Source organism: Aethalodelphis obliquidens, unplaced genomic scaffold, assembly GCF_003676395.1.
Source record: "Aethalodelphis obliquidens isolate GAN/ISIS:26980383/991018 unplaced genomic scaffold, ASM367639v1 scaffold42, whole genome shotgun sequence".
NCBI lineage: Eukaryota > Metazoa > Chordata > Mammalia > Artiodactyla > Delphinidae > Aethalodelphis > Aethalodelphis obliquidens.
In genome coordinates, this window is record NW_020837986.1 from 8,132,202 (window position 1) to 8,155,540 (window position 23,339).

General features: G+C 41.4%; 1 protein-coding gene across 19 annotated transcripts in view; it reads right to left on the reverse strand.

Annotated features, from left to right (window-relative positions):
• The window catches only part of RPRD1B (regulation of nuclear pre-mRNA domain containing 1B), a 77,624-nt gene that overhangs the window by 44,238 nt on the left and 10,047 nt on the right, over positions 1 to 23,339 (reverse strand). For all 19 annotated transcript variants that reach the window (XR_003427095.1, XR_003427094.1, XR_003427096.1 and 16 more), the window contains exons 3-6: positions 19,645 to 19,778; positions 10,520 to 10,632; positions 8,606 to 8,732; positions 2,110 to 2,285 (exon numbers count right to left, since the gene is read on the reverse strand). Coding sequence is in view for 7 of the 19 variants with exons in the window: in XM_027078323.1 (XP_026934124.1) it covers positions 2,110 to 2,285; positions 8,606 to 8,732; positions 10,520 to 10,632; positions 19,645 to 19,778 (550 nt within the window). In the remaining 12 variants the exon portion in view is untranslated. The remainder of the gene's footprint in view (positions 1 to 2,109; positions 2,286 to 8,605; positions 8,733 to 10,519; positions 10,633 to 19,644; positions 19,779 to 23,339) is intronic.

Here is a 23,339-nt window from a genome sequence, read left to right on the forward strand (position 1 = left end):
GATTCTTAAAGCAATGGAATTCCAATGCCCAGATGAGTAAAGAAATTTGGGCTGGAAAGCAACAAAACACACTCAAATCTCTGATCCATCTCTCTGCCTTAATGACCTCTTGTGGCATCTAGCAAACCACTGGTTCTACAGAAACCAGAAAGATCCCCCAAGAAATATAGGGAGGAAGTGCAACTATGAGGAAGGGAGACGTACAAAGAGTTAATTCACGCTACCAACCCAATCTCCTTCTCAAAGACTCTGTCCTCTATGGTAGCGTGCCATGTTCCACCCAACAGCAGCTGCTCATGATAATCAATGTCTGACAGATCAGAGAAAGCCCTTAATGTGTTGCCAAGGGGCAGTTCAACAGATGGTATGGTGACTTACAACCAGAATCATTAATTACACTCTCTTATTAGTCCCAGGGCACAGTGCTGAAAATGCTTCCTCAGTGAAAGATGAGCATTTCAGATAAATGACCGTCTGGTACTGCCTGTCAAACTCCCTTTAGGATTTCTGGTCAGTGTTGATTTCTAAATCTAAGCCATACTATTTTTATAGCCGTTTCCTATCTTCCACTTTCAAGCTGGCTAGGAATATGAAATTTCCACCACTACTACCCATCACAGCTCCTGTAGTCATTGCAGGTAACAACATGGTAAAGAGCGTCCATCCTTCGTTTCCCCACACAAGTCAGGTGACTGTGTTGAAAGGCAAACACAACCATGTCAGCCACAAGGCTAGCTCACTTTTCCCTCCCTCTGTGCCAGAGAATGTGTTTCTTTAAGTACAGGGCTGGGGGAGGGGGACCATCCCCTCCCTCCCCAATCTACTCTGTTTCTTGTAGTAAGCGACTGATTCTCCAACTCAAAACTGTCTTCCCTTCCCAAACCACTGGCTGCAACTCTTCTCCACGTCTCTTTGAGAAAAAGAAGGGCAGACACTCCTGAAAAGGAAGCGTAGCAGCTGGAAGCAAGCAAAAGTTCCCAAATGTCCACACTGCCGGTTCAGTTATCTCAAAGGACTGAGGATAAGCCACCATGTATTTAATTAAGAAGCCAGACAAACGCAAACTAGAGAAACTAGTTCTGAAGGCCCTCTCCAAGGGCACTCAGACAATGTCAGCTCAGGGTAGAAATTAGTTCCTTCTCAACAGTACGAGAACTGGGCTCCATAAACATCACTATGTTTACGTGGAATTTTAGAACAGACTGCAGACAGAGCTTAGAGGCACACTACTTATTGGCCTCAGCAAGGATACAAGTTGGAAATAAATCTCAGTATAACCCAAAAGAAAGAAAATTTCAAGCATTTCCCAAATATTACCAAACAAACATTCTTTGGTTTTGCTGAATGCCTATTCTTCCTGTACCTCAATATACGTTTTGGGCTTTTTTTGGCTGCGTTGGATCTTTGTTGCTGAGTACGGGCTTTCTCTAGTTGTGGCGAGTGGGGGCTACTCTTCGTTGCGGTGCGTGGGCTTCTCATTGTGGTGGCTTCCCTTGTTGCGGAGCACCTGCTCTTAGGTGCGCAAGCTTCGGTAGTTGTGGCTCGCGGGCTCTAGAGTACAGGCTCAGAAGCCCTTCAATAAATTCTGATAGACCTGACAAACTGAGTGGCGAATTCTAACTCACTCAAAACTATAATCGAGGGGCTTCCCTGGTGGCGCAGTGGTTAAGAATCCGCCTGCCACTGCAGGGGACACGGATTCAATCCCTGGTCTGGGAAGATCCCACATGCCATGGAGCAACTAAGCCCACGCGCCACAACTACTGAGCCTGCGCTCTAGAGCCCACGAGCCACAACTACTGAAGCCCGCGTGCCTAAAGCCTGTGCTCCACAACAAGAGAAGCCACCGCAATGAGAAGTCCACGCACTACAATGAAGAGTGGCCCCCGCTCGCCGCCAACTAGAGAAAGCCAGCACACAGCAACGAAGATGCAACACAGCCAAAAATAAATTAATTAATTAAAAAAAAAATCTGATGGATGTCCTCATCTCATGAATTTTTTTAAAAAGAAAAAAAAACGTGTTATTTAAGGCATAATAAAAACCTCCTAATGTGGGTTGCAGGAAGGGAAACTTGGGAAGTTTGGGTCTGCCTTGCAATGTACTCACTTCTAGTTTTTTCTCCTTTTCTGACAAAACATCTTTCTGGTTCTGGGTGTACTCCACCAACATCCGAGCCAGCTGGCGTCGGTCTTCCAGTTCTGCCGCCAGGCGCCCGTTATATTCGGCTAGTAACAGACATGCTTCATCTACTGTTTTTGAAAGACGTTCAGCTGCCTCTTTGTCTAAGTACAAATGAGACCAAAAAAAAAGGGAGACAATATACAATGACACAGGCATAATTGCAAACATTTCTGGGGGAGGTTAGTCTCTCCCCTAACATTCAAGTCCAAGAACAGGCCAGAACCTGTAGACAAACAATGGACTGGCTGACAGAGAAATCCAAAGGTACTCACTCCTGTCAACAAGACGGGACATTTCTGAATTACCTGAAGTGAGGCAATTGTACAAAGAGGGGAATCTGGTAAATGATTTCTAAATGCTTCTACCAAAAAATGAATAAATATAAATAAATAAATATCTATAGCGACAAAAGCTCTACAAATAAACAGAAAGAGATATTTAAGGTCATTTGTGAAACAATATTTCCCTGCCTCTGAGAATTTCAAAGGTGCTTTCATTCATATTATTTCATTAAATATTCTTTGCATATCCCTCTGAAATACAAAAGCAAGCACTCATTTCTTGGGTGTGGAAACTAAGACTTAACAAAAGTGACAGGTTCAGTAGCAGGTTCTTTGCTGAGGAGCTGAGACTCAAAACCACATCTATAAAATGGACCTACAGGATTCTACTTCTTAAACTATGTAAGCCTTAAACCTCTTCTTCTATTTAACAAAATATAGGGTCTGATAAGAAGCTTTCAAATGAGACCCACGCTGAGAAATACTTTATATAAATACACAAAAATAAAAGATACAGAAGTTTCATAAAACAATACTTTCCTTAGTGTGTGCAGGGTGTTCTATCTTCTAACCCATAAAAAAAAAAAAAAATGTTGGTCATTATCTACCAGACTGATTTCAGGTCCAATTAATGGGTTGCAACTCATTGTTTGGGGAAAAAACTGTGCGGAAGAATCAAAGAAAGGGTATCCTTGGAAAGAAGGGGTGAACAAGGCTCAACATTAGGAAATAAGAAAAGACAAAGGACTATTTGTATTTCAAAGAAGTGATGTAATTAATTACGTGTGGTTATGGTGAGATTAAAATTTTTAAGCAGGTATACCTCATTTTAAAAAGGCCTTAAAGGATCGAGAGAGATCGGTGCTTTGAAACAAAGCACTAGAGACTCCAGTAGTTCCATGGGACAAACTCAAAGTGAGTTACACAGTGATACAGATCCAGTGCTTCCTATGAATACAGGTCGACAAGATGAGAGACCTCAGCACTGTCATACGTTAACCGGGATTTAAGAATTCCAACACAGTTTCTCTGGCAAACAGTCTGCCTGACTTTTAGATGCCTTCTCTACGTGAATACTGGAAGATGGACTGTTGAGGGATTCCAAATTAGGCCTGATGTCAAAGATCAGGTACTTCTATGCTCCTTGGGGGCAAGGAAACAACAGGATGTTCTTGGTGGAGGAGCACTGAGCCAAAGAGAACACAAAGGAAAGAGACATCGTCAGCCGTGGAGGGTGGAGCAGACGGGACACTTACTCTTCTAGACTGGCGGTGCGGCCTGGGACTGAGCTGCTGGGGCGGGTGGGCTGCTTTAGCTTTGTCACTGCTTAGCTATTGTTTGTAATGGTTAATTCATTAAAATGTGTTAAGTGCCTGTGGCAGAAAATGGCAAGGAAAACACTAATTTTTGAGATTAAAATAAATAAACAAAACCAATTCTTTTACACTCCAAGAAGTGTACAAAGGAAATAATTCATTCACACAAATAATTACAAACCAGAAAAAGAAGCTGCAATAGTTTTATGAGCTATAGAAGAATATGCAGCCAAAACGTAGCAGTGAGATGCTCACTTCGAAGAACTTACCTGTGGCTGTCCTCACATGCTCTGTCTACCCTCCCAGCCACACAGACGAGGGCTGTGTCCTCTTTTGGCCAGCCCTTCACTTGCGCGTGGGCATCCCACCCCCTCCTGCTTACTCCAAGACTCAAGTTTCTGGGTCTGTCCCCTGCGTTTCCCCATGCCTCATCAACTTCTCTCCCTCCGGAAGCACCCCACCAGCACACACACACGCTGCTCTATCTTCTGTGTGTCACTCTCTAGCTATTGCTCCACATCCCTGATCCTCTTAAAGCAGAACTTCTCAAGAGAGCTGTCTATCCTCCTGGTACCCACCTCCTCCCCTACTGCTGTCACTAAACTCACTCCAATCAAATTTTACACTCCAAATCTTCCAATTAGCCTCACGAACATGTGGGCTCCTATTGTGTGTCCAACACTGTTCTAGGCTCTGAGTCAAAAGGTAACACAAAGGACAAAAACTCTCTGCCTGCAAGTTTACAATCTCAGGGAGGAAGAGGAATAAGTAATACACTATATTTTAGTTATTTACCAGCTGAAGATAAGAACTCTACAGAAAAATAAGGCAAAGGAGGAAAAATGGGGCATTCAGAGGGAGGAAGGCAATTTTAAATAAGGTAGCCAGGGACTTCCCTGGTGGCGCAGTGGTTAAGAATCCGCCTGCCACGTGGGTTCGTGCCCCGGTCCAGGAAGATCCCACATGCTGCGGAGTGGCTGGGCCCGTGAGCCATGGCCGCTGAGCCTGTGTGTCTGGAGCCTGTGCTCCGCGGCGGGAGAGGCCACAACGGTGAGAGGCCCATGTACCACAAAAAAAAAAAAAAAAAAAAGAATCCGCCTGCCAATACAGGGGACACGGGTTCGACCCCTGGTCCGGGACGATCCCACATGCCACGGAGCAACTAAGCCCGGGCACGGCAACTACTGAGCCTGAGCTCTAGAGCCTGTGAGCCACAACTACTGAAGCCCGTACACTGCAACTACTGAACCCACCCACTGCAACTACTGAAGCCCATGTGCTCTAGGGCTCATGTGCCACAAATACTGAGCCCGCATGCTGCAACTACTGAAGACTGCGCGCCTAGAGGCTGAGCTCCGCAACAAGAGAAGCCACTGCAACAGAAGCCCGCACACTACAACGAAGAGTAGCCCCAACTTGCTGCAACTAGAGAAAGCCTGTGCACAGCAACAAAGACCCAATGCAGCCAAAGGAAAAAAAAAGAAAAAAGGTAGCCAGGGTAGGCTTCACTGAGGTGACACAGAAACCAAGGGCTGGAGGTAGTGAGAGAACAAGCCATGTGACTATCTGGGGAAGATCATTCCAGGCAGAGGAAACAGCCAAGTACAAAGGCCTTTGGAGGGGAAAGTGCCTAGCAAGGAACCCATATGACTAGGGTGTTCTGAGCAGAGGGGGGACATGATCCAACTTCCATTTTAGCAGATCACTCTGGTTACTATGTTGACGACAGAAAGATGACTGGGGGACAAGCAGGCAGCAGGGAGAGCAGATAGGAGGGTACTGTGATAATTCAAGTGAAGGTGGTGACTTGCACCAGGTGGCAGCAGCGGAGGTGGTAACAAGGTGTCAGATACAAGTTGTAGCCCAGATCAACAGGAATTATGAGGGGGTCATCTACTGAGATGGAAAAGACCGTGAGAGAAATTTTGGAGGGAAGATGAGAAGTTTGGTTTCGGACAGGTCAAATCTGAAATGTCTTTCGAGCTATCCAAATAGTAACACTGAGCAGGAGGCTGGATATATGGGTCTCAAATTCAAGGGACAGGTCAACACTAGAGATATAAATTAGGGGATCATTAACATAAAAATTGTTATTTAAAGTCATCGAACAGAATGAGAGGAACTGTCAGTGAAACTAACTAGGAAAGAGGGCTAATTACTCAAAATTAAGAGGTGAAGGAGAAGGGAAGAAACCAGCAAAGGAGACTGAAAAGACACAATCAGAGAGAGGGGAGGAATGCTAGGAGAATATGCAGTCCCAGCTTCCTCCTGCTGCTCTAACATATCACCACAAACCTGGTGGCTTAAAACAACATAAATGGATTGTCTTAATATTCATTATCATGGCCCCTTCCTCCATCTTCAAAATGCATCTCTCTAACTTCTGCTTCCACAGTCACAGCTCCTCTGACTCTTGCCCTCCTACCTCCCTCTTATAAGGACCGGGCCCACTTGACTAAGCCAGGATAATCTCTCCACCTCAAGATCCTTAACTCAGTCACATCCACAAAGTCCCTTTTCCTATATAAGATAATATATTCACAGGTTCTGAGGATTAGGACATGGACATTTTGGCGGATCATTATTCTGTCTACCACACCAAGTGAGAAAGTATTTTCAGGAAGAAGAAATGATCAACTGGGCCAAATGTTACTGAGATCAAGTTAAGATTGGGCAAAAAATTCACCACTGAATTTCAGCAATATGGAAGTCACCAGCAACACTAATAAGAGCAGAGTCAGTGATGTGGAACCAAAAGAAAACGGGCAGGCGGGCGGGGTACGGGGCACGGATGGAGACAGATGAGCACTGGCGATCTATATTAGAATGTTTTGCTATAAAGAACAGAGAAATGAGATGGTAGCTGGAGGAAGATATGGGTCAAGAAAAAAATTTTTCCCAAATGGGGAAAAAAATACACGTTTTTATGCTATGGAGAATGATCCAGTAAAGGGGAAAAAAAAACTGGAGATGCAGGAGAAAAGGGGAGAATTGTTGGAGCAGTGTTCTTGAGTAGGTGAGAAGGAATAGGTCTAACAGGCAGAGGGGCTGCTTTAGAAAACAGCATGCTCATCCACAGAAATAGGAAGAGAAGTGAGCCAGTGTTTATTTGTTTTGCCCAGCCACATTCAGTTGTGAACGGTGACCGCCAGGAGCTGGGGTGGGGGAAATGAGTTGTTATTTAATGGTATAGAGCTTCAGTTCTGCAAGATGAAGAGAGTTCTTGAAATTGGTTGCACAACGTGAATGTACTTAACACTTCTGAGTGGCACACTTAAGAATGGTTAAGACGGTGAATTTTGTTAGATGTATTTCACCATAATTAAAAATCAAAATAAATAAATAATTTTTAAAAGCCATATAAATCCTTTAAGTCAGTGAAAACAAATGAAATTATATACACTGCTAGTTTTATATTAATTTGCTTCCAATTTTGCAGATTGTGATTCTGACAGTAAGAATAAATGAGGTGGTCCTTATAACAACAACAAAGTTGGATTTAACCAGGAGAAAAGTTGGGTTTTTGCCACGAGACTAGAGTGAAGGGAAAAAAGAGCAAAGGGGACTGAGGGTGTGTGTGAGAGAGTGATTATAAAGACTCTAAGTGTAACAACTCCAAGCTGAGTAATGAAGAAAACGAGGCCATAAGGGGAGTAAAGGCTGGGAAAAGGTGGAAAGATTGACAGACTGTGGCATCGACAGGCTGTTAAATCCAGTGGGTTTAATTGTTGGGGTGAGGGATGGTGGCAGTAGAGAGAGCAAGCCCAAGAGGCCTCCGTGTTGTCTTCTCCAACTAAGCACACTCCTGCCTGAAGGTCTTGCCGGGTACCGCTCCCTCCACCTGGGGGGCACTGCCTTCCCTTAGGTCTCCTCACAGCTTGCTTCTTCATGGGGCTGGGGCCGGGGGGGGGGGGGGGGGGGGCTCTGATCAAAGCCCATCTCATCAGGGCTCCGCCTCCACCCCCACACCTCTGGCTTTCCTTTCCTTTGGGGCACTTAACCTGTGATGGGATGTGGGTGCAGCCCCTAGAGCAGATGCCACATGGGGTGCCTCAAATGACTGTTGAGTGAAGGAGTATTTCATGAGTAACCTTGATTTCCTTTAAATGGATATGGAGGAAGTGAGTGAAGCAGCCAAGGTAAGGGACTGGAAGGAGAAAATGGTGGCCCTCGGACGAGAGTGGAACAAAAGGTCCGAGCTTTTGTAACGGGAAGAACACAGGCTCTGCAGCCTAGGCTGGCAGAAGCACCTGGCGCAGAGCATACTCTACATGTAGAGTTCGCACTTCACTCCTTCCTCTCAACAGCCCACGCATAAAGCGGGAAGAATGCCAACTGCCCCTCCCTGTTTAATTGGGGGTGATCATCAAGAGGGCAAAATGACATGACTAACAATACAAACCTGGAGTTCTTGGCACTGAAGGCACTATCACCTATGGGGTATGTCAGTGGACAATGTAGAAGTCACAGCACTGAATCACAATTTTTTTTTTTTGGAAAGGGTCATGAGTTTAATGCCTTCCCCCCGACTGCCCCCCGCACACATAATTTGCACTGTGGTTTCAAAAGACCTTACTTGTACTGAGTACCACAGGCTGTGGCATGCTAGCATTTCTGAAATAATTCCTAGAGTCACTATTCAAGCTCGGACTATTCCAGCAGCTTCTTTGTTCAGCATGTGAGTTATGTTTGCAAATCCCAAGATGACAGAGAACCCAACACCATGTGGAAGGTCTGTATTTGCAGACATAAGCATGTCCTGGGGTTTGATGCATTGGAGATATGTCTCTCTCCTCTCATCTTTCACCCAAACTACCTTCTCACCTGTTATTTTTTCCAAAAGAGAAACATCTTGCACTTCCTGGGGTAAAGAAGCAATTTTCTGTCGGACAGTAGCATCCCCTGATGCAGCATTTTCCAGGTCCTGCAAAGCTTTGATTAGTTCCTCAGTCTGTACAATGAAAACACAAACAACACTATCCATTAAGACATATGGGGATATGGGGTGTAAAGAAACTTAGCTGGAGTTAAACAAGGTGGAGGCAAATTCTAAATATGATCATCCCTGACGTTTAAAAAAATCATTGCTCTGGGCTTCCCTGGTGGCGCAGTGGTTGAGAGTCCGCCTGCCGATGCAGGGGACACGGGTTCGTGTCCCGGTCCGGGAAGATCCCACATGCCGTGGGGCGGCTGGGCCCGTGAGCCATGGCCGCTGAGCCTGCGCGTCCGGAGCCTGTGCTCCACAACGGGAGAGGCCACAAAAGTGAGAGACCCCCCAACAAAAAAAAAAAAAAAAAAAAAAAAAAAAAAATCATTGCTCTTATCCCAGAGTGTATACTGAAGTCAATGATACAAATTCTAAGAGAATGTACATAATTTTTCTAAGTCCATGGTAGAACACAAAAGAAATTCTACATAACTGTGAAAAAGAATTTTTTTAAAGAACATGTTTTTGGCAACTTAAGAAAATGGAGTCTGGTTCATACTGTTTAGTTTCAAAGGATGCATGATCGCTGGTACAGAATGGCCTCCAGTTTAGAATAAAAGTATACATGTCAAATGCTTAGCAATTTGTGTGTTGACTGATTAAATGAAATGACACTACCAACTTCAATTCTTTCTTGAATTTGCACTACAAAATGAATATCACAAAGATGACATTTTTGATTTGGGCAGTCACTCCCAAAATTAACTGTGTCAAGCTCATTAGTTACAAACAAAGAGGGAAGAAAAGCAAGAAGAGCAAACCAAGAATGCATCTTCTGTAAATACCAGAAAGGGTTTTTTTTAATTGTCAGGAAACACACGGTGCTGACAGGTTAGCTAGTCCATAATGACCCTAAGGCTACCATGTAGATGGTAGTCAGGTTATCCTGAAAGTTGGTAATTCAGGCTGTTCTCTTGAAAGTTTTTAAATGCAAAGATATATGGCCTAACACTGCTTTCATTTGACCCCCCGGACTAATTCAACATTTTAACGTAACACAGATCAGACATGCTTCCTATTTACACAAGCCTTAAACACTCCCACGTGTAATAAAATAAAGCTGTTTTAGGCAAAATGAGAGGCAGTGCAACTCAGTGAAAAGAGCATGGGCTCTGCAGTCAGTCAGACCCAGATTCAATTAGAACACTGGGCAAGTTACTTAATCTGTCTCCTTGAGCCTCACTTCCTTTGACTGTAAATGAATAACTACATAAACAAACAGCTAAAACCAACCACACAGAGTTCATGAACTAACTTACACAAAGGGTCAAACAATGCAGATACACGGCTAAAAACTCAATAAGTGCTAGCTCCCTGTTTTAATATTTAAATAGGTTATAGTGTAGTAAATTTGCTACTGCTACACAGACTGTCCTTAGAAACTAATATGTTGTTTACTTATAAGAAACAGCCATGCTATTGGAGACAAGCGATGGTAGAGGACTTTTGAATGCCTTTGTAACATTACCCCTTTACAAAAGTCTATTTTTTTAAAGAATAGTTTCAATTTCTAGGAGTGAAAAAACCCAAATCCAAGTACTCTTACAAGTCCATCCCAGATTCAGGGCGTGCAGAGACAAAATCAAGCCTGCCGTCTGGCAAGTTTCATTAGGTGGATCTTGCACCCAGTGCCAAGAGCTGCCCTCTGGTGATTCCATACTATTGGTCACTGGCGCCACCCTGTGGCCAGAATCTTCAACTAGAGGTCACTTCAAGCCACTCTGCCCTACTCTCTGGGGGTCAAGACATACCAAGAGGGGTCCTGCAGAAGGATCTTGGGGAGAGTAGCTTCCAGGGTAGTCGTCATCCTCCTCCTCTTGTATTTGCTGAAAAGTTCGCTTTAGAGATTTCTTCTCCTCTGTTGCTAGAGGAAAGAAAAAAGTGACAAATTTGCATCACCACAGCCTGTACAGGTAAGAGTCAAATGCTATGCACAATGGGTTGCAAGTAAGAAAGGGTAGAAGGGGTGTACACTTCCAGAGATGGCTTAACATTAACCTTTAAGCCACTTATTTTCAATTGGTGGTCATTCTCTACATTACTGAAAAGAGTCAAAATGGCCTGAGTCTGTCATCTCAGATTGACTCACTGGAAAAATACTACTGAAAAAAAGCATCTAAAAGTGAAATTTACCAAACTAACACATTTCATTAAAAACGTCATTATCTTAAAAAAAAAAAAGTTAATAGGAGAAGTAAAAAGGTAAGAAACCTCATCAGAAAATGTAACGTGTAATGAAGCAAGCTGTTGTGTGCAAGGGTCTGTAGGGAATATACCGTGTACAAAATGAGATACTTTACGCTTTCCAGGGTCACTTCAGAAAATAAGTAGTAGAGAGAGACCCAGCAATAAAATTGTGTCAAAAGCTCTAAAAACAAACATCCTTTAAACTATCCCTTTAAGAACAAAACAAACCTAGTTATACCTTAAAATTTAAAATAACCATTCCTGAGCATTATGACATATTACTGAGAGAAATTACATAAGTCACCATTTTAAAATTAACCACTTCTGAGGCTAGCAGGTTACATTTTTTTATTATCCGTACCACGTGCTTTTAAATTGTTACGACAGATGTGTTAACTCCAAAATCATTCCTTTTGCATTAAATTGGACAATACAAAATAAATGCCAAACAACTGAGGGACATAAATCTAAATGAGAAATTCAGGTTTGGAAAGTAAAGAAACTATTGGATGCCTAACATGTGCCAGGCACTGCAATAGCTTCTTTACATTTGATCCCTCCAACAATTCTAAGATGTACAATAGTATCTCCACTTTAGAGATGAGAAAATGAAGACCCAGAGAGGCTAAATAACTCATGTAATGGTATGATTTCAAAACCTGCGCTCTTTCCACTGAATTCAACTTACTTAGCATCACACAATTTCCACCTCATCTGTCAAATGAGGGTCACCATGCACCTGCCTCAGAACTCTGTGAGATATAAACAGAATCATGTACACTTCCTGCTTGATTCAACATTTTCTTCTGGAACCCAGGATGTAGTTCCTGTTCTCTACCTTACATATTAACTGACCAGGCTATGTTTGACGTGAAAGTCAAGTCAATATTGTGGATTTTATTTTTTCTTAATGTTTTTGTTTGTTCTACTAACGAAGAGAAACAGCAGCATTTGCATTACCGGCAGTCCTGTCTTTGCACTGTTCTATTATGCACAGATTTATTACCACAGTTTGGTTAAATGACACTATTCCCCCAACAACAGAGTTCAAATTTCAGTTACCATGGCATATTTACTCTGTGTAATTGCATAAACAACAAACCCTCGCTGCTAACTTTAGTCCACAAATCATCACATAAATAATAGAAATGCATCATGATTAGTGACTGCATCACTTCTCCCAAGGTCAGTAATTGGTTACTGCACCTCCGTTATTCAGTTCACACACAGACAACAAAGTGTTTAGTTGTGTTGTTAGTCTCCCAGTGACAAAATCCACGTGACATTTTATAAAAATAAATAATCAAAACAGGGAACTGACTGACAAAGATGAAAGAGCAGCAAAGAAACTAAGACGAAAGTTAACGCTGGAAATGAAGTTTGCGTGGAACACAAATGGGGCTGTAGAAGAAACAGCTGGCTGTGGGGATGCCGGCACTGCCGTGCTCTTCTGGAGACGCTGGATTCGCAGCCAGAGGAATTTAGTGAAGGTCAACTCATCAACATAACTGAAGAATGTGGCTGTGATGAAAAGGATGACAATGTCCCAGAGGAAGTGATGCTGACAAAAAACTTCACTTTAAAGGAACTCTGATACACTTCACAACACTGAAAGCACAAAGGATAGAATGTTGGAAGCTGATCCACATTTAGGAAGGAGTATGACAAAGATGGAAAAGATGCAACAAGCTTTGTTCAAACCGCTCTTAGTAAGTTTGTTACAGAGAAATAAACACTTTAACTCACAGTGTTTCTAATTTATGTTACAGCGTGCTAAATAAGTCTTAATTTTACTATTTTTTTGTTTTCCTATACAATTGTAATCAACAGTGAGTTTTTAATTCTTCGATAAAAAATTTTAAGTCACAGAATAATTGTAATTTTTCCCATTGATTATTAAGATCACTCTGTACGGTTTCAGCTTGAATGGTCATTTTTACAGTCCTGCACTCCTATGCAAAGCAAGGATGGCTGTTATTTTTCAAACAGAAAATCTATAGGGATATAATCTGCATATGAAATATCTAACAGTACTTTGCACACAGTGGCTGCCTAATTAATGTGTAGTGTGTGGTATGACTTGTGTAAACATTTAGCCATTACAGCATCAAAGTGGCCATGTTTGATGAGTAGCCACTAGAGAATGTAAGCATAAGAGCAAAAAAAAAAAATTTACAGTATTGTTCTGTTCACTTCCAAACACCTAGAAGAATGCTCAATAAATAATTGTTAAACACTAAAGAAGGTAGAAAAAAATATAAAACTTGAATCCTTCAGTTTTCCAACTCTCATCCAGAAATTATTATATATAAAAACCACACATCACTGAACATCTCAGGACACTCAGAATCACTGAATTTTGGCACTGGAAGGCCTTAGGCAGACCTATGTATTTGCTTTCCCCACTGCTCCCCACCTCATTTTTCATGAGAATATCAAGGCCCACCGGCTGTGGTGTGTCCAAAGCCAGAGAGCTCATTAGTCTAAGTCTGGGTCCTACAGCAAAAAGCTTCTGTCTCCTAATCTGGAGTTCTTTTTACCACTTCATGCTGCCACTCACTTCTAGCAATGCAAAACCAAAATCAAACTGATGACAATTTTAGGGCCATTTCTGTCCTTCGCCATCCTGATGGAAGAGGGTGTAACAGGAGGTAACCGTTATCATCCTACTTTTCCAGTTCTCTCGTATCTCCACTAGAGGACCTACTGGAAATAAATTATTCATCATTTCCCCCACAAGGCTCCTTTCCTGAGCTAACTACTACCATTGCGAACACTGCCACTGGCCCCATCTTCCAGGTACAATGCCTTGGAGAACAGTGGAATCTTTCCCAAAGTCCCAACTTCTGGCAGATTCCACAATTGTGAGGAATTCTTCCTTACATCCTCTTTCTGCTCCTTCCCAAAGCCTCTTATCAGCCACCTGTCCTTTCGCAAGCCTTGTCCAGACCGCTGTCCTATCTGGGCTCTCTGCCTCTTCTAGTCACTCTTGCAACTTAGACTACACCATCTTCCTAGAGCTGAGCTCTCACCCCATCATGCCTCTACTCAAAACCCTGAAAAGGCCACCTAAGTTCAAAGTCTCCTTGGTGATGGTAACGGCAGAACCACATTGAGCACTCCCTTCAGACTGTCATCCTCTCCCTCCAGCCCCCACAGCATCGGGGCCTCTCTTTGAAAGCGCTGGGCCCTTGCCACTTTCGTGGCAACTGGCAGTCACAGGCCTTACCTCTCTGATCGAAACAGCAAGTGTCTTATTCCTTTACATCGCTATTATACCCAGGAAAGTGTCAACACACCTGAGTCTGAAACTTCTTGAAGGCAGAGGAAGCATAGCGACTGCAAGGTCCTAGTGCTGTGCCGGAAATGACTATCCCTGCTTCCCTTTACACAAACCAGACTCTCCCCTGCTCATGTGTACAGAATTAGCAGCGAGAAGGCCCAGAATTCTCAATCAAGTCGGACAACCATTAAAATGACCCGGGAAATCTGCCAGTCCTGTTCCTGTGTCTGAACTTCACATCAGGTACCTTCCACTATCAATTCGGCTCTGACCACAGGTGTTACACTCACTCCTTTTTTCACTTCCTCAATCACTCTGTTTATAGGCAGGGCAAACACTACAGGGACCGAAAACCTTCTGTCCTTATTGCACACCTTCTGTTCTATCCTTCAACACATCCCTGTGTCTTCACTGGGCCTTGTACTAGCTAACCTTCAAGTAATCTGGTTACCTAAGGGTTTATGGTATGCCTCTTAGAGACCTGTGATAGAATTTCAGACACTATGGCAGACTGTGAAACTAATTTTAAGGCAAAATGTTAGCCTGAAGGATCCCAAATCACATTACAAAATACAGTCATCTACCCGTAAAGCTGGATCTTCTAAATAATCCACTTGAAATTTCTAGGATTGAAAAAAGAAAATAAGGAAACTCCCCCCACAGATTTTATATTATTTTTTTAATAACATCTTTATTGGAGTATAATTGCTTTACAATGGTGTGTTAGTTTCTGCTTTATAACAAAATGAATCAGCCATACATATACATATATCCCCATATCCCCTCCCTCTTGTTTCTCCCTCCCACCCTCCTTATCCCACCCCTCTAGGTGGTCACAAAGCACCGAGCTGATCTCCCTGTGCTGTGCAGCTGCTTCCCACTAGCTATCTATTTTACATTTGGTAGTATATATAAGTCCACGCCACTCTCTCACTTCGTCCTAGCTTACCCTCCCCCTTCCCTGTGTCCTCAAGTCCATTCTCTATGTCTGCGTCTTTATTCCTGTCCTGCCCCTAGGTTCTTCAAAAACTTTTTTTTTTTTAAGATTCCATATATATGTGTTAGCATGCGGTATTTGTTTTTCTCCTCCTGACTTATTTCACTCTGTATAAGTCTCTAGGTCCATCCACCTCACTACAAATAACTCAGTTTCGGGCTTCCCTAGTGGCGCAGTGGTTGAGAGTCTGCCTGCCAATGCAGGGGACACGGGTTCGAGCCCTGGTCTGGGAAGACCCCACATGCCGCAGAGAAACTAGGCCCGTGAGCCACAATTACTGAGCCTGCGCGTCTGGAGCCTGTGCTCTGCAACAAGAGAGGCCGAGACAGTGAGAGGCCCGCGCACCACGATGAAGAGTGGCCCCTGCTTGCTGCAGCTAGAGAAAGCCTTAGCACAGAAACGAAGACACAACACAGTCAAAAATAAATTAATTAATTTAAAAAAAAAAAAAAGAAAATCTTAAAAAAAACAACAACAACTCAGTTTCATTTCTTTTTATGGCTGAGTAATATTCCATTGTATATATGTGCCACATCTTCTTTTATCCATTCATCTGTTGATGGACACTTAGGTGCTTCCATGTCCTGGCTATTGTCAACAGAGCTGCAAGGAACATTGTGGTACATGACTCTTTTTGAATTATGGTTTTCTCAGGGTATATGCCCAGCAGTGGGATTGCTGGATCATATGGTAGTTCTATTTTTAGTTTTTTAAGGAACCTCCACACTGTTCTCCATAGTGGCTGTATCAATTTACATTCCCACCAACAGTGCAAGAGGGTTCCCTTTTCTCCACACCCTCTCCAGCATTTATTGTTTGTAGATTTTTTGATGATGGCCATTCTGACCGGTGTGAGGTGATACCGCATTGTAGTTTTGATTTGCATTTCTCTAATGATTAGTGATGTTGAGCATCTTTTCATGTGTTTGTTGGCAATCTGTATATCTTCTTTGGAGAAATGTCTGTTTAGGTCTTCTGCCCATTTTTGGATTGGGTTGTTTGTTTTTTTGATATTGAGCTGCTTGTAAATTTTGGAGATTAATCCTTTTATCAGTTGCTTCATTTGCAAATATTTTCTCCCATTCTGAGGTTGTCTTTTCATCTTGTTTATGTTTTCCTTTGCTGTGCAAAAGCTTTTAAGTTTCATTAGGTCCCATTTGTTTACTTTTGTTTTTATTTCCATTTCTATATTACTTTTATAATGAAAAAAGAATCAGGAAATACTGTTTCCAAGAGCTCCCTCATTCTTTGTCCCCTCCCTGCAAAATAAGGGAGTTTTCTTTAAAAAGCACATTTACCTTTACTTGTAGAGAGAAAAAGATATGCAACAAAGGGCTGACACTTGAGGCACAGTTCTGAAAGCACTCTACCCATATCATCTCACTGAACTGAATGGCCAGGTCCAGACCTGAACCTGGTAAGCTGAGCCTAGAGCTTGTGCTCTTAACCACCACGCTCGCCAGCCTTGCACAAAATCTGGGGGACTGAACATACTAACATGACTCCTCCTACTTTTGCTATTGGTTTGTATTTAGAAACTCAGAATATTAGATATTAGAACTGGGAGGGGGTACCAAATAGAAGTCATATGATCACATTAATAACATCTTACCTTCATTATCTCAAGTAATCCTCACACAACCCTATGAGGTATTATTACTAGCCATAATAATAGCCATACTGTACAGTGAGAACCTGAGGCTCAGAGAGGTCAAATGCCATGCCCAAGGTCACACAGCTTGGAAATGACAGAGCTGGGATTCATACTCTGGAAGTCTGATTTCAAACCGTTGCTCTGAATAGCTAAACTAACTATACTAAGGTCCAGGAAAGTTGTGTGACATACTCATGAATTCATACCCTCATTCAAGTCTACTGAATCCATGTGCTTTCAAGGAAAAATTATGGTGTGAAGAACATAGGCTTTTAAGTTATATAGACCTGGGTTTGAATTCTCTACTTATCAATTATATCTACTTGGACAAAATTACTGTACCCTTGCGAGTCTTAATATCTTCATCTGAAATACGAAAATAATACCTAGTACATAGAGTAGTTGTAAGGATCTAAAATAAATTAACATGAAAAGCAGCCAGCAGAGGGGCTGGTGCTGAATAGGTGCTCAATAAATGCTATTTCCTTTGTATCTACCTTTCCTTTCTAAAGCCTGCAACTATAGGATATCGTGTGATTTACGTGGGACTGAAGTAAATAATGAAGTTCCACTCAGTCAAGCAACAGCATGAGTATTCCCAAGAATACAGAGACAACTTTAGAATCACTGGGTCTTGTACCTGGGATTGAAAAAACAAAGAAAAAACCCCACAGATGTTAAATTACAGGTACACAAACTCAAGAAAACTCCAGTTCTAAAACAAAATTCCTAAACTCACACATTCTCCAACATTAGAAATGTCAGCTCCACAGGAAATTTTTTATTCCAAAAGTAAACTCTGTAAAGTTGTCTGAAGACAAAGAATTAGCCTTGAATTAAGGTTGTAATATAAAAGGACTATTTAAATTTGGAAATAAGCTTCTGGAAAACTCATCAATATTTTGAAAGGATTGTGTAAAATATTCTGATAACTCAGGTCCAAAAAAGACAGTGAGAAGACAGAGTGAGTTAGTTGAGACAAACACATTGGAACCTTTTGATATGTGTTTTCATCTTTACAAACTAGAGAAAGAGAAATTATCTTTATATCAGCATTATCCTCTACATAAGAGGAATACTGCCTCTATTGCTGTTAATGTCTAGACACTCAAAAAAAAAAAAATCAGAAACCCAATGGAGCTATTTTCAAATCTAGCACTGCCACAAATTCCCCAATTTGTCTGACTGCTCCCTGAGGGCAAAACTATTTCTCACTCCTCTCTTGCTCTTTCCTATACTGTCTAGCATGGCTGTTTACTCAAAGCATATGTTTGGCAAATGCTTGTTTAATTGAAATTCAACACTTAGCTTCAAACATCATCTTTCAGAGCTCTCCTACTTGCCCAAAGGTGTTTTTAAAAAATCAGCACTGTTTACCAATGGACTTCAAGTCAGAGGAGAGAAAAGAATGCTGGATAATTCCCCAACACTGTGTAGAATACTTCCAAAGGACACAACACGAACACTGCCAGAATCCAATCCAATCCCAAAATTGTTTTCTATCAATTCCAAGTAAAACAGCAATGACCTGCAGACTGAAAGCACTTATGTCATTCTTAGAAAGCCTCTAACCTCTAGTTTCACAGGAAAGTTACTCCACCTTAAAACGCATATAAACTCAGACCTGGAAGAGATCATGAAAGGTATACAATAAAAAGAGTTGCTGGAAAAAAAAAAAAAAAAAAAAAAAGAGTTGCTGAATGAATGATATTATCACATATGCTAATTGTGGTTAAGTTCTATTGCAGAGGCATGTACAAAGTCCCAGAGGAAGATGGAGGAAATTGGTTACATGTGCCCAGACAAGCTAGCAAAGATGTCAGAATGTGAGTAGCATTCTTAAAGAATAAGTTCACCACACAAAAGGGGCAGAAGGACATTTTAGGCAGAGGTAACAGCAGATGCAAAGGAAGGGGTACCAACAGAGCATCCAGAGGGGAAATTGCTAGGTATGGCCAAAGAATATGGTATATGTGAGAAAATGGGAGAAGAATCTGGAAAAGTAGAGTAGTTCACATTATAAAGGGTCCTAAATACTATGTTAGTATTTGGACTTGATCTTCCAGGCAATGAGCATGTGTACAGTCAGATCAGATCTGTAGCTTAGAAACATGTCATGCCAGCTAGAATTAAGCCACAACTAACTGGAAGCCAAAGAATCAAATAACGTTTGATCTTACTCCTCTTTAAAAGAAAAAAATAACATAGCTTTTAAGAAGGACTTGGTAAAATTCACACACATACATGAACACAATACCTCAGAATATTCTGGGTTCAATAAGGACCAAAACCAATTTTAGACAGCAGCTGACAACCATCAAAAGTATGTCCCCAAACCACATCAATATTTAATGAAACCAAGTTCCATAAGGGCTGAAGGACTTATCCAAGATCCTATAACAGTTAGCGGCAAGGCTCGGACAAAATCCTAGCCCAGGGTACTTCCTAGTTCGCTATAACTCTGAACAATTTTGTTGTTCCTTTCCCTTGTGCAAGGAAAGTCTCTGAAAGGCATAAGCGTGCCAAGGAGAATACAGATCAAAAGGTAGGATATGAGATGATGAATAGCATGAATACTAGAACCAGGCTTACACACTGCAAGCACTACATAAATTCTCACCATCGTTTATGATCATCTCTCTCTGAAGAATCATATAATCGCTGGTGGTTCACAGCAACCCCCACTGCAGCTTTTCATATGTGATTCGAAAGTAGGCAAAGACCAAGAGCTGTAAACATGTGGTGATGTTTCTACCTTTGGGGGGAGGGCTCTTGGAGTCCTCCATAGACAGCTTCAGCTGCTGTATGAACTCGCCGCCATACACACTTCTTTCTTGCCAGATGTTCAGCAATCTTTCTAAAGGTTTTTTACAGCCTTCATCTGCCTCTCTGCCCAGAAAAGACGAAAAGATATATATAAGCTTAAGATTTTTTGCTTTTAATTAGGACAGATTTACTTTAAAAAAAAAAAAAAAAACAACCAACAACTGACTAAATGATTTACATATTTAAAAACAGAAGGAAGAGTAAGGTACATACTGTACTTAATGGATATTCAAAACTTGACCAGAAACTACATTCTTCCTGTGGTGTGTAGGGAAGAGAGAGGGATTATGTTACAGAATTAATCTGTGTCTTTTATCCTCTTTGAAAGATGGGGGTAAATAGGGCAAAAAGCCAAAGGCTGATATTTACTGACAGAGAATTATCAAAAATCAATCATATCAATTGTGACGGCTTGCTTTTCACAAGGCATTAACTGAAATCTAGTGCCAGATATGCTGCTGGAAATTAAAGCAGGCCAAAATGTTTAAGGACAGGAAAACAATGATTAAAACCAAATGTTTAAAGTGGGGAAGAAATTCATAATAACTCATCAATGCTAACACACCAACACCTCTAATATGTATAAATACAATCATACACACATACATGTCAAGACTCTCAACTTTAAACTACTTCATAATTATTTTAATTCCAGGCTAGGTCTGTATTCCAGATTCACACAAAGATGTCTAGCAGATAATCTTAGAACACACCGAGCATAGTACAGTCCTTTGTAATTTATATCTGAATGAAAGAAGCTATTTTTTTTCCTGACGTATTACTCTCTTAAAACATATCACTCTCTTATTTTTCAGTGAGATGACCATAACTCGCACTCAGGGTGAAGCAGTTGTTTACCATAAAGTGTCAGACGGCAAGTGGAAGCATGCGGAAGACTTTCCAAAAGGAAAACAAATTCCCTCACCATGTACTGTGTTACTATGAATTGTTCTGTTCTGTGAGACTGTCTAGATGTCAATGACCTTACACTGAGGAACTATAAACAAGAAGGGTTACCCTGACATCTTAGTATCTAAGTCAATATCTTTAGTAGGAACCTCAAGAAGAAACCATATAAAATTCAACTCAGATGGAATTTCACCCACCCCCAGCCCTAACAGCACTTTTCTAAAACTTATATTAACACTCAAGATGAGATGAGTTTTCGGCCTAAGCTGGTCAGATTATATTACTTATGAATTATTAGCGGCAAATTTCACTAAATTGGGGGTTAAAGTACTAACTAAATCAGGATACATACAAACTAATTATTAATTATTGGTAAAGCTTTTTTTTTTTAAGTCAGAGGTCAGGGTGAGGGGGAAAAGGGGGAAAATATTTCCACTGATATTTATAAAACTTAAAGATATGACCTTGATATTTACAATAAAAACATCTCTACTCCATCTTCAAAATATATCTAGAAACAAATTACTTCTCACCTCTTTCTCTGCTCTCAGCCTGATCCAAGCCACTATCATCTCTTGTCTGATTACTGCAACAGCCTCATTACTAGTCTCCCTGCTTCCACCCTGTCCTCCAACCATCTATTCTCAAGTTTTAAAAATCCAATCCTAACTGTTGTGTTAAAGTAGATCATGTTGCTCCTTTGCTAAAAACTTCCAATGGTTCTTCCTGGTCTCCCTCAGAATAAAAGTGAAAGTCCTAATGAAGCCTACAACAAAGCCCTTCTCAGCCCAGCCCATTATTTCTCTGACCTCACCTATCCTCACTCTCCCCTCCCTCCTCAACAGCTCCCCGGCCCTCCTGCCATTAAAGTGTAGGACCTTTGCACTTAGCTTGGAACCAAGGCTCAGGCCAGGCAAGGCTCCTTTGCTCTCCTCCTTCAGGTGCGTATACTCACACAGCACCTTTTCAGTGAATCCTCTCATCTCCCGACTTAAAATTACACTCCCTACTCCTACTTAATTTTTCTCCACACAATTTATCTTCTGATGTGCTATATATATGGTTTCCCTGTTGTTTATACTCTCTTTCCATTTGAATGGGATTTCCACAAGGGCAGGGATTTGTCTTTTTCCCCCACTGCTATATGCCCCAGAACAAGCACAGTAAATATTTAATTGCAATGTTTTTTCCGAAAAATGTTAGAAAGGTTTCAGTAGGCCATACAATTAGTTAACTTTCAACGACCATTTTACCACATCAAGGTCATTCATGTCAGACATCAATTAAGCATTCATCTGCGCATTAAGGTTTCTGAAATACTGTGCTTGGAATACAAAGAACAAGGCCTAGGTCCTGACCTCTAGATTCTTGACCCAGCAGCCCCTCACCTCTCCACACCCTACCTGAGGCTTCATGTTCTAGCAACACTCAACGGTAAGTATTTTCTACTCAGCACTTGCTGCCACTGTTACGTGTGCCTATGCTCATGCTTTCTCCTCTCGCTTGAATGGAATCCCCAAAACAGAACAAGGTGAAGAGCAAAAGGTTCTGAGTAATTCTGGTGGCTGAAGTACTATATGGGGTGGGGTGGGGGGGTGGAAACAGCAGAAGAATCTGGAGGGATACAGTGGAATTAGATTATAGAGGACCTTAAATTCCATACTAAACATGTGGCCTTTATCCTGAAGGCAATGGGAAGTCCCTAATGTGATGAAATGCAGGCTTTAGAAAAATAAAGTCATTATAACTACTGTAACAAAATCACAACTAATCAGAACTTAACTGGTCGGTACTTTTAACATAAAATCTGTTCTCTGCAAATTCTCTTAAAAGAGAAACTAATCATGAAAACAAATTCTTATCAAGGATTTAGTTAAAAGGGTTGGGAGGGGCACAATACCCATCCAACCACCATCCACCATTCCTGGGGCTATTTGGGGCTTGATTAAGACTGATAGTCTTAATCAGCTGCAGTCACACTACTGTATAGTGGATAATGATGCTCAAACCTGTTGTAACCAAAAGATTTTCAAAAGGCTTTCACCACTAAACGCTACAGCCAAAAGGGTGCTCTACTTTAATTAGTGAACATAATTAACCATGATAGGTTAATTCTTTGAGCACTACAGTAAATCAAAGTTTTGCCAACTAAGGTCTAAAGATACAGACACAACAGTCAAGAAATCTTTTTACTGATGTGGTTTTGCCCTAAGTAGCTCCAATGAAGTGGAAGTCACTTTAGCACCTGAAATTGGATACAACCAAAGCAAAAAAGTCATTTTATGACACAAGGAGCTATCTTTTCAAGTTGTATTAACTCCATTCTAACTTGAGAAATCTTTAAGTGAAAAAACACAAAAAATCTTTGCCACTTATCAATGAATAAACTGGAAGATGATAAATAAGTACATATGTAACTTATTTTGCAGAACACAACTTAGTATCTTAATTCTAAATATTTATAAATTCAACCACCGAAAATGTGATCTAAAAAGTGAAAAGTATGTGTTATACACACGTAGGACTACTGCTTGAAGTGCCAGCTGGATACCAAAGGGCTTGCCAAGCCAGCATGGGGGCCTTTTCTTCCTCTGCAGCTCTAATGGCACTGCCTTGGTACACCCGCTATAATTTGTGTACTTCTCTCTTATCCCATGCACAGTAGGCCTATGGCAGGCCTACTCAGGGCATAAATTCTTTCTAAGTATCCTCAGC